The 12,362-nt window shown below is 47.2% G+C and overlaps 1 protein-coding gene across 3 annotated transcripts in view; it reads right to left on the bottom strand.

The window, feature by feature from the left end:
* The window catches only part of LOC142560966 (E3 ubiquitin-protein ligase RNF170-like), a 164,071-nt gene extending 153,724 nt beyond the window's left edge, over nucleotides 1-10,347 (bottom strand). Inside the window, exons 1-2 of one of the 3 annotated variants that reach the window (XM_075673408.1) lie at nucleotides 9,971-10,347; nucleotides 6,168-6,194 (exon numbers count right to left, since the gene is read on the bottom strand). Coding sequence is in view for 1 of the 3 variants with exons in the window: in XM_075673407.1 (XP_075529522.1) it covers nucleotides 9,971-10,077 (107 nt within the window). In the remaining 2 variants the exon portion in view is untranslated. The remainder of the gene's footprint in view (nucleotides 1-6,167; nucleotides 6,195-9,970) is intronic. The other 2 variants (XM_075673409.1, XM_075673407.1) reach the window with 2 other exon arrangements.
* Nucleotides 10,348-12,362: the final 2,015 nt, after the last annotated feature.

The raw sequence follows: 12,362 nt of genomic DNA, 5'->3' as shown, positions 1-12,362 counted from the left end.
CGAGACGTCATTCTCGGCATGGACTTCCTCAATCAACATGGCGCAGTCATCGACCTGAAGTCAAAATCGATAACGCTGTCGCAAGATCAAGCGATACCGCCGGAGAGCTGTCGTAGTCACCATGCCTTGAGTGTGCTCGAAGATCAAGTGAGCATCCCGCCGCGCTCCAGCATTACGATTTCGGTCGGCACCGAAACATCCGCTGACGTAGAAGGCGTCATCAAGGGCGACCAACGTCTACTGCTCGACCGGGAAATTTGTGTCGCAAGAGGGATCGCTCGACTCCACGGAGGGCAAGTGGAAGTTATGCTAACCAACTTCAGCCAAGAGTTAGAGCACATCAACAAGGGCACCACAATTGCATACATAGAGGAAATTGTGGAAACCAGCAATGCCTTTGTCCTCTCGGATTCAGCCGCATCTACTCCGATGAGCATAGTCCCCGAACCAGACTTCGACGTGAATCCAAGTCTTCCTATGAGTAAGCAGCAACAGATCAGAAGTCTTCTCCAACGATACAAAGACTGCTTTTCGACATCATCGAGGATTCGACAAACACCAGTTGCAAAGCATCGCATAATAACCGAAGAGTGCTCGGCCACTCCGCCAGAGCCCTTACCGAGTTTCGACGCGAGAATGTGAAGCTATTAGGCAACAAGTTGACGAAATGCTGCGCGACATCATCCAGCCGTCGAAAAACCCATGGGCCTCTCCTGTAGTCTTGGTGAAGAAAAAGGACGGAACCCTATGCTTCTGCGTCGATTATCGTCGACTGAACAAGATCACAAAGAAGGATGTGTACCCCCTTCCAGGAATAGACGACGCATTGAATCGGCTCTGCAACGCTAAACACTTCTCGTTGATGGACCTCAAGTCTGGCTACTGGCAAATAGAAGTCAACGAGAGATCGCGAAAAGACTGCCTTCGTCGCGCCAGACGGCCTCTACGAGTTCAAGGTCATGCCATTCGGACTGTGCTCGGCGCCTGCAACGTTTCAGCGCGTCATGGACACGGTGTTAGCCGGACTGAAGTGGCAGACGTGCCTTGTTTACTTGGATGACGTCGTCGTCTTTGCCGGAAATTTCGACGATCACCTTAGGTGGCTTGCGACAGTGTTAGAGGCCATTGAGTCATCAGGGCTCACTCTGAAGCCGGAAAAGTGCCGCTTCGCTTACGATGGGCTTTTGTTCCTAGGCCACGTCATCAGCAAATCAGGAGTACGCCCCAACCCACAGAAGACAGCTGCCATCGCAAAATTCCCGCACCCAACCGACAAGAAGGCAGTGCGCAGATTCCTTGGCATGTGTGCCTACTATAGGCGCTTTGTCAAGGACTTTTCACGCATCGCGGAGCCGCTAACACATCTAACCAAATGTGATGTCGAGTTCAAGTGGGAAACGCCGCAGGCCAAGGCATTTCAAGAACTCAAACGACGCATGCAGTCGCTGCCGGTACTTGCACACTTCGACGAGGACACCGATACCGAAATCCACACTGACGCCAGCAGCCTAGGCCTCGGTGCCGTCCTAGTCCAGAGGAAAGAAGGACTTGAACGGGTGATATCGTATGCTAGCCGGTCGCAGTCAAAAGCGGAAAGCAATTATTCTACGATTGAAAATGAATGCCTCGCCATTATTTGGGCTACAGCTAAATTCCGCCCTTACCTCTATGGGAGGCCATTCAAAGTCGTCAGTGACCATCACGCATTCTGTTGGCTAGCTAACTTAAAGAACCCTTCAGGACGGCTGGCGCGGTAGAGCCTCAAACTGCAAGAATATGACGTCACGGTAATATACAAGTCCCCGCTGCAACACGATGAGGATGACGACGCCTTAAGACTTCACTAAACAGCAACGAGCAGACTCGGAGCTAAAATGCCTCGTCGAGTATTTGGAAGGGGGGCCTAGCGCATTTAGGCGCGGGTTGTCTTCATTCACGCTACAAAACAACCTGCTCGTGAAGAACTTCTCACTAGTCCGCGCCAGCTACCTTCTTGTTGTACCGTCAGCGCTGCGTCCAGAAATACTCCACGCCCTACAAAACAACCTGCTCGTGAAGAAGAACTTCTCACCAGTCCGCGCCAGCTACCTTCTTGTTGTACCGTCAGCGCTGCGTCCAGAAATACTCCACGCCCTACACGACGATCCAACCGCTGGGCACCTCAGATTCACCCGGACGCTGTCGAGAATACAGGAAAGGTATTACTGGCCGCGTCTGACCGCCGAAATCGCCCGTTACGTCAAGACATGTTGAGACTGTCAACGACGCAAGACACCACCGACAAGGCCAGCAGGATTACTACAGCCGATTGAACCTCCTCGCCAACCATTCCAGCAGATTGGGATGGATTTGTTGGGGCCGTTACCGATGTCAACATCCGGGAATAAGTGGATCGTCGTGGCGACGGACTATCTCACCCGCTTTGCTGAAACTGAAGCTCTACCAAAAGGCAGCGCAGCCGAAGTGGCGAAATTTTTCGTCGAGAACATCCTGCTGCGACATGGTGCCCCAGAAGTCCTCGTCACCGACAGAGGAACGGCTTTTACAGCAGAGCTCACCCAAGCCATTCTGCAGTACAGCCATACAAGTCGCAGGAGGACAACTGCCTACCATCCGCAGACAAATGGTCTCACGGAGCGCCTGAACAAGACCCTCGCCGACAGGCTAGCAATGTACGTCGACGTCGAGCACAAGACGTGGGATGCGGTCCTGCCGTATGTAACCTTCGCCTACAACACAGCGGTGCAAAAAACAACACAGATCACGCCGTTTAAGCTGGTTTACAGTAGGAACCCAACGACGACGCTCGACGCCATGCTGCCCCACGTCACTGACGAAGAGAATGTTGACGTCGCTAGCTATCTCCATCACGCCGAAGGAGCCCGACAGCTCGCCCGCGTATGGATCAAGAACCAACAAAGGACCGACAGCCGACACTACAACCTCCGACGACGCTCCGTCGAGTACAAGCCCGGCGACCGTGTTTGGGTTTGGACACCAATACGTCGACGACGACTGAGTGAGAAACTATTACGCCGCTATTTCGGACCCTGCAAGGTCATTTGACGTATTGGCGCACTGGACTATGAGGTCGTGCCAGACGGAATTTCGCATTCACAGCGGCGCCGCACAGAATCTGAAGTGGTCCACGTGGTGCGTCTGAAACCCTTTTACGGACGCTGACGACCTTCCTTATTTTTTTTCTTTGCTACGGGTGTTTTTTTTATTACTTTCATTTGTATGCAGCATCGGTTTGATGCTTTTTAAGAGGGGGGTATTGACACGTGTACTTATCTTTATCGGGCGACCACGTCTCGCCGCCTAACAAATGTAATCACACAGCGCGGGACGCGCCTGGATGTATCCGAAGTTTCTGGAAAGTTATCGATGCTTCTACCCGGCTGTCTGTTGTCGCCGAAACTTGTGTTATCTGATTTCATCGTGTGACGCCAATGGTGTAGAACTTTGTGGAAGGCACGCGGGCCGAACGATTAGTCTGGAATATGTATAAAAGCCGACGCGCTTTACCACCTGATTAGATTTTCGACCATCGCCGACTGTGTTCGCCGCTCTCGTTGTGCTTTAAGTGTAGCCCTGTTTTGTGGGCACAGGTTCACCCAATAAAAGCTAGTTTTGCCTTTCACAGTATTGCTACTGTGTTCTTTGACGTCACGACCATGTGACAATATTTCTTTCGACCACTGCAATTGAGTTGTGTGCTTACCATTTGCGACATCCGCTTACAATTCCTCACACCATGATGCAACCGGATTCTCGCCTTTGTCTTTGCTGTACGGCAGTGATCCTGCTTTAACTATGGGCCTCCCCACCCTGCTCCCTTCCACTGCGCTTACCACTAGCGACTATGCCTACGACACCACTGCCCGAGTCGATCATGCCTATCAGATCGTCGGCCAACGATTAGCCACATCAAAAGAGCACCAGAAAAAACTATGTGACAGGCATCGCTGGCCAACCCACTTTAGGCCACGTTCCCTTGTCCACCTATGGACTCAGACGTACCTGCTCAAGCTCTCAAAAACTACTTTCCCATTCATCATCATTTTCAGCAGCAGCAGCAGCAGCAGCAGCAGCAGCAGCAGCCTGGCTATGCCCACTGCAGGGCGAAGGCCTCTCCCATACTTCTTCAACTACCCCGGTCATGTGCTAATTGTGACCATGTTGTCCCTGCAAACTTCTTAATCTAGAGCAACATAGGCAGCATGGTTCACGCATGGCCTGTTTGCGCTTCGCAGGTTTTCTTTTCATCCGTCCTTATGCTGTGCCTGCCTCCTGCTCTGTCGGCAATCACCGTTTCTACAACTCTGGAACGCCTGGACTACACCAAAGAATGCTATGCTTTTCTGGGTATTATCTCGGATGTTTGCCCAGCACCGCAGCTCGCTGTCTGCAGGGAATAGTTATCGACACTGGCATCAGTTCCTGAGACTACCTATATCTACTGGCCGCAAGCTCATCACTTCAGTGGGCAAGAGAGCAACGTAGGCAGCATGGTTCCCGCTTGGCCCGTTTGCGCTTCGCAGGTGTGTAAACAATATTCTTTATATGCTAAAAAAAAGCGACAACCCATACTTGCTGTTGCTCCCTTGCCCACAAGTGTTTTATGAAATTGCCTGTGCCTGTTTTTCGTTAATGTTTCTACTACTGTGCTCCGGTGATGTGGAAACAAATCCAGGGCCTGACACTCATTCGGCATCATTGCTTTCCTTGGGAGACTTGCCCGATGATCCCGATGAACAAATGCGGGTTCTTTTTCATTTACTGAAAGTTCTGCATACTCGTTCTGTGCAATCAGCAAAAAGTCAGGCCAAACTGTCCGCTGACATAAAAGCCATAAAAAGCAGTCAGAAAAGTATCGAAACGAAGATTGGCAACATTCACGAAAGATTGGATAAACTCGAAGAAAAAACTAAATCATTCGACGTTATGTCTGAAGAACTTAACGCAGTACGCCATACACTGGAAGACGCTACCACCAGACATGACTCTTTGGAAGCTCGTCTAGACGATATAGAAGATAGGTCCAGTCACGACAACATTTTCCGAGGTATACCTGACTCTCCTGAATCGTGGGAGCAGTCTGAAGCATGTGTCAAATCTGCCCTTCTTTGTGTTGCTGATAATTTGCCCGATAATGCTATCGATTGTGCGCACCGTATCGGACCTCTTGCCACCAACAAGTGCCGCGCCATTGTTGTGAGGTTTTCAAACTATAAAGTTAAAGAAAAAGTTTTGAGTGCACATAAAAAGCTAAAAGAAAATAACATCACTATGAGCGAAGATTTTTCATCCGCAATGCGTCGTATACACTCGAAACTTGCTGATTTTGCCAAATGTCAATCGGAAACACAGCCCTATCAGCTTAGGTACAAGACCCTTGTCATGAATAAAAAGCATTACGTGTACAATGCAGAAACAGACAGCGTCACTGAACGTAAGCAATTTGCTTCATCTAATAACCACCGTACAAATGCAAACGTAACTAAGGGTGCGCAAGGGACTGTGGGCAAAATCAGTTACACACATCTGTACTCTTTACTAATGTTCAAAGCCTGTCTAATAAGCGTGACCTTTTAAATTCTGCTGTTGATACTTGCAATGCATGCATTCTCGTATTAACAGAAACCTGGCTTCGGTCAGAGGTAATGGATAATGAACTTTTTTCGTCAGTTAATCAATTTTCTGTATATCGCTGTGATCGAGGGTCATGGACAGGCAGTGGTGTATTGCTCGCCATCTCGAAAGAACTCCCATCATACCACATCCACATTCCAAGTGAGCTGGAAACCATTTGGGTTGTCGCTGAATTTCCCAAGCAAAAAATCATTATTGGTGTCTGTTACCGCCCCCCTTCTCAAAATTTCATTTTTGTTAACCAACTACATGACATGATTAATTCTGTGTGTCAATTCCCAAGGTTACCATATTTATTAATGGGGGATTTTAACATCCCTAATGTTTCGTGGGACTGCGAGCCACCTGCGCTGAATCTGCCTTCTTCACTCGTAAGAGGTTTTTTGGATATGTGTGCTGTATTTTTTTCAACAGAAGTGATAAAGAAACCAACAAGAATCTCTTAATCAACAGCAAACACTATTGATCTCGTACTAGCAACACACCATGAATACGTTTCTAACGTCACTCACCTGCCCGGTATTAGTGACCACTCCATTCTATCATTTCGCATTAACATTTCACGTCCAAAATGCAAAAAGAGAAAGAAAGTTATAAATGATTATAAAAATGCAAATTTCGAACTAATCGACCAGAAACTTTGCACTTTTTTTGATGGTTTTCTCGATGGTTTTGATGAGCGAACGGTACAATCAAACTGGGATTTATTTTTAGTTAAGGTTCAAGAACTAACAAATACATACCTACTAGTACGATAATTGCAAATGCTGATGCACCATGGCACAACCGCCACATCAAACGTTTGTTGAATAAGAAAAAACGCACATACCACTCGGCAATACAATCGACAGATGATGGTTGCTGGGCAGCCTATGAACAACCTTCCGCCGTGTACATAGCAGCCATAAAGAATGCTAAAAATACTTTTCCAAATGACACGTTACCTTCAATGCTCACATCCGATGCCAAAAAGTTCTGGCGCGTTTCATCCTAAAAGTGATGGCGCAATCAGTCTTAGTAGTTTGCTGGGCCAGTTCGTGCATGGTGAACGTATAATGGTTTCCAGCAGGTGCAGGCGCCAGCACAAGTAAGTAGAAACGGACAGGACAATGCTGGACTTACAACTGAAGTTTATTGTGAAAACATTCCACAAGTCTCCACCACGCATGTGTATATACCCAAGAACAATAACAAGGTTCGTAGTCAATTATCAATTACTACTACGAAGTCAATTAGTGTATAACTTTTGTTGATAATTCTGTAGCTTGATCCAGATTTCCTCTATTTTCCCTCTTACCGCTAACTCAGTGATCGGCTCCTTATGTACCAGTTTCTTCCGTTCCATCCTCAAGTCTAAGCTGATTCGAGATTCTCCCCTTAGAAATTATCCTTGTACATATATTCCCTCTCCTTCCTTTCCCGCAACAATATTAACAATTTGCCCAGTAACCTGTTTTTCTGTATCCGACCCGTCCCAGATGATTGCGTAATTTATAGAACTGTTAATTGTAAGGATGATCTATCTTTGCAAACAGTGGTGTAACCGTTGGCAAATGACATTAAACACCTCGAAGTAGTGCATAATTTCTTTCAGTTTTAAGAGTTCCATCTTTACCTTCGCACACACAAGTTGTTCCAATGAAATTCCCCAGGCATCTACTTATAAATACCTATGCATTCATCTTTGTTTTAATCTTTTCTGGTGCACTCATGTTGAGAAGGACTTCTACATCACCACCTGCATCAATCTTCGTCTACCATTCGACAACTGGGCTACTGAAACTTCGTCTGCCCAAAATATAAGCTTCATCCACCTGATATCCTTATCAAAAGTATTTAGTAGATATGTTAGATCCATCTAAAATTGTGCTGCCTGATTTATAAAAGGCAATTACAACCATCAATCCTGCATTAATCAAATCAAACGTAATATTACGCTTATTAACTTGGATTTCCGTCGTTCTATTGCTCCTATGTCTTTTCCCCAAGTACTTTAAAACTCATTGTCTAGTCATCTCGCTTGAAACTCCTTCACGCACATCTGGTCGAGTTCATTTCAGTTCTTGGTGCATTTTTGGTCGCACGCAGTTTCAAAAATTCAGCATCACCACACATCAGAACACTAGGATGCGTGGCAACCTTTCTAGCAAAGTAGAACTTAGTAGCGCAAAAGACGAGGACGTAGAAGAAGCACACAACAGCCACACATAGTGCTGCAAGTTCAGTGCAACTTCCGACTGTATAAAAATTATGGGATTTTATGTACCAAAACAATGATTTGATTAAGAGGCACACCGTACTGGGGGGTTCCGGAATAACCTGGACCACCTGGGGTACTTCAAGGGTGCCCTGAACCACTTTTTATTGAAGTGGAGAAAGGCATTTGAAGTGAAAATAGGCTACTTCTGAAATACTTTGCCACAAAAAGTACTTCAATGCGTTCAGAAGCAGAGTCATTGGCAAACACAAGTCTCTGCTATGCTCCTGTTCCTTCTTCAATACTTTGCTCTGCACTGCAAATGCTATGGCACAGTGGGTTTACTTAGAACAGCCTTACATTTTGGGCGAGTTGGTTGTACATGGTTCTTAGACTTTTGCACATGTCGTGTGTCCCTTCTTAATTCGACGTCCTGTCTTCGTGCGCGCAAAAGTCTAATAATTACCTACAACACTCCGCCTTCTAAATGTAACTGGCTCGCAGTTCAAATTTCATTTTGGATGTTAACACAGACACCCCAATTTACGCGTTTGGTGCCTATGATGTGCGAAACATTAGCCAAACATAGTTGTTTTCAGCGAGCTGCAGTGCACTTAGCCACTGGACTCGTGGGGGCACCCCATGGCGGCCGTGGTATCTATGCACCGTAGCAGATAGCCTTGCTTGACGTCAGCTATCGGCCAATAGCAACCGTCTAAGGGAATGATGAAATAAAGCATCCAGAAGACAGTGAGGACGAGGCCGTCTGCTGAAAAGAGCATTTGAGAGAAAGGTGACCTTGCGATCCATTTGCAAGCTCCAAGCTCCACATACGACATTCACAGCAGCGTATGCTCCCCGCGGAATATTTTATTTCACCAAGCCAGAGGGGTAGTTCAGGGCCCCTTTAACACGCACCTAAATATAAGTACACTGGTGTTTTTGCATTTTGCCCTCATTGAAATGCAGCCACCATGGCCGGGATTTGATCCCACTACCTTGTGCCCAGCAGCCAATCACCATAGCCACTAAGCGACCACAGCGGGTTACATGTGGTTGTTGTCTGCCTTTTCTGTGTCCTCCTCTTTCGCGGTGTTCCCTAGTTCAAGGTATTCAACCAATTAGTGCCGACACATTCACGTTATCAGACTTTCTAGCGATAGAGTGTCACTAGGTGAACATGTTAAATTTTGCAAACTGCAAGTTCATATGTCAACTTGATTTTGTACAAGCATACTTATTTCTGTTTTGTTTGTTTCTGCACTTGTGTACAGTGTTATATATATATATATATATATATATATATTGGTTCTTTTGCTTATGCGAACTATTTTTCATTTGCAGTATTTTTATATGTCATTCAATCATTTTTACATAACCTTCCCCTTTCCTATGCTCCTGTGGGGCCTGTAGGGTAATATGAATAAACAAATAAATATAAAAGAATGAAAACATACTCTTGCAGGGTAGTGTTTTTAACTGCGTCCGGCACGGGCCACCAAAGCTCAATCTCGGACGTTGCCCTTCTGCTTGCAATGCTATTATCATGTTTTACCCGCCGTGGTTGCTCAGTGGCTATGGTGTTGGGCTGCTGAGCACGAGGTCGCGGGATCGAATCCCGGCCACGGCGGCCGCATTTCGATGGGGGCGAAATGCGAAAACACCCGTGTACTTAGATTTAGATGCACGTTAAAGAACCCCAGGTGGTCGAAATTTCCGGAGTTCTCCACTACGGCGAGCCTCACAATTAGAAAGTGTTTTTGGCACCTAAAGCCCCATAATTTAATTTTTTTATCATTTGTTTTCACAAATTACACGTTTGGTTAACGCTGCGAAAGGAGTCACGATGTAACAACATAAAAGCATGTCACGAGTAAAGGCGCACTCCGTCACCTCCCCACTTCATCCACGCATGAACTTCAGCCCGCGAAGTTAGTGCAGCTTACAGGAGCGGAGCTTTTATCCAAGGAGCAGCGACGCCTTCCTGTTAGCTGCGGTGCTCACCTGTCTCATCCGCACCAACACGACACAGGTAGCCCACTTGTATTGAGTTGCGCCACTTCTCTCACTTGGCGAGACCGTCGCGAAATCCCAACTCACGCGGCAGCGAGTACGTACCCGGCAAAACCCAGCAGTCCGACGACAACAGCTGCGACGACAGGTACAGTGAAGAGGACCTCGTTTCCGACGCCTTCGATCAGGCCCCCAGCATCGTCTGTGCACATGTCCACGCTGACACAATCATTACAAAGCTTTCAAGGACAGTCTATCAGTACGAGAGACCGCGCACACCACCCAACCTTACGCACTACATGTGACGATAGCATTTGAGACAACGATAAAGGAAGCTGCGAGACGCTGACCATCGCTGGCTACAAGGAGCGTGCGTCTAAATGTACCCGTGAAATGTACAAAAATCTCTCACGTGACCTGATCCTAGGTGCCTAGGGACAGAATCGTGAATTGTTTAGGTATTTTTGAGAAGGCACCATGGTAGCGCCCACGACCTACTGTATAAACGGCGACCTGCGCATCCCGTGGTCGCCTACGGCAGCGCGCGGCCGAAGAAATACCACGTGATCATTGAGTAGCGACCAAGCGTGCCGGTAGAGGCCGCCAGTGCTCACCCTCACAGCAACGCCCGAAACGCTCCGGCCCTGCCTTATCACCCGCGTACGCGCACGCAGACGCGTACGGTTTTACGTGTACGCGTAGCGAGACGTGTATCCCGGGCTGCGTGTGGCGGCGATGACGGTAAAAATTCGCAGAGGAGCTGCAGTAAACTCGGCATTTCACATTATTGACAGGGTGCGGCTAGAAAAATCCGCGTCGATACATGCGATACATGCCCCAGATACACTCTTAGGCAATGTTACACCCTTTGGTTTGCCCCTTCTGCCACACAACAATAATCGTTATCTGCCGTGATGCGTTTCCTTTCTTTAACGCTGCGAGCCCGGTACTTTCCAGTAACGAACGGCACGCGCGTTATCAGCACAGAACAGTTTACACCCTTTGGAGTGCCCCTTCTGATAACGCGCGTGCCGATTGTTACTGGAAAGTTCCGGGCTCGCAGCGTTAAAGAAAGGAAACGCATCAAGGCAGATAACGATTATTGTTGTGTGGCAGAAGGGGCAAACCAAAGGGTGTAACTTTGCCTAAGAGTGTATTTGGTATCTTCGCTGTGCAGTGCAATGAAATTTTAAACTACTTTGAAGGCGCGGCCGCGCGGCTGCTAGGATTGAAATAGTGTAATCCCTTTATAGAGCTTTTTTTCTTTTTTCCTCATTGTCTGCTAAAATGTTGGTTAGTGCCGTGGTGCCAATAAGGTCTGGTGCGCCCGCACTTCATTCTCCCGTAGATTTCGCTAGTCCCGAGCCGGACGCAATAAACGCACTACGTACCGCTTTGCAGGGCCCACTCGTTCCTTTGCTGCATTCGGCATGTTCACTGAAGTGACGTGCCGTTGAGAGCGCGGCAGAACGTGAGTGGTTTTAATTGCAGTGCATGCCACAATCGTAAAAATGTGCTGTTATTGACGTATTTATTTACGCCACTTTACCAAATGATAACGAAAGTCTAGCTTGAAAATTTCCAAGGGCGCTTTATTGTGCCATCACACAGATAGTCACTACACTTTAAGCACTTTTCTGGAGTTGGGCTTTTGAAACGAAAAGCTTCGCTACGTTAGTCGACACCACGCTTCGCGCGAGCCGGCGTATGTCGGAATTGCTCCGTAAGGGTGTTCGGAGTCGGCGCAGGTGGCCATGCACTGCCGCGCGCAATGCGTCGTCGTTTGACGTTCGCCACAAGCGCGTGTTTATCGCGGAGGCCGACTATATAACCGCTTGCCAGAGGACAGGCGTGCGCATTCAACATGGAAGGAGAAGAGAGTGACACTACCGATACAGAGAGCTGTGTTTCTGGCTGTACAGAAATCGCAAGACAATGTGCCCAACAACGATGAATAAAGAAGATTAATAATCCTGCATAACTTATGGTATATATCATTCATAAGCAATTTGCATCACTACACAAGGCACACGTATAGCATAACCATAAGCTTACCAAAGCATATCCATAAGTGAAACCATAAGCATATAACCATAGGCTAAATCATAAAGCATAAGCTAAACCGTAAGCCATATCCATAACTTAAACCATAAGCATATCCATAAGTTAAACCGTAAGCATATCCATAGGCTAAATCATAAAGCATAACCATAAGCTAAACCGTAAGAATAATCATAGGCTAAATCATAAAGCATAACTATAAGCTAAACGATAAGCATCACCGGACCTTTTCGCTTCGAGATATCCAGGCTTAACCTTAGCTGAGCCCCAGCCATTTCTTTTTTTTTTTTTTGTTGTTGTTCAGGTTTCAACCATTGGTTTCGAATATCGGTCACGGGGAACTCATGAAATGAAATTCCTCTTGATGCTCCCCCGCTTGACTTTCACAACGGTATGCAGAAGTAAACCATCGTGCATGAAGAAGCCGCAAACGCGA

The sequence above is a fragment of the Dermacentor variabilis genome, chromosome 10 (genome assembly GCF_050947875.1).
Source record: "Dermacentor variabilis isolate Ectoservices chromosome 10, ASM5094787v1, whole genome shotgun sequence".
In the NCBI taxonomy this organism is placed as follows: domain Eukaryota; kingdom Metazoa; phylum Arthropoda; class Arachnida; order Ixodida; family Ixodidae; genus Dermacentor; species Dermacentor variabilis.
The sequence above is the reverse complement of the archived record's forward strand: the minus strand, read 5'-3'. Positions and strand labels throughout refer to the sequence as shown.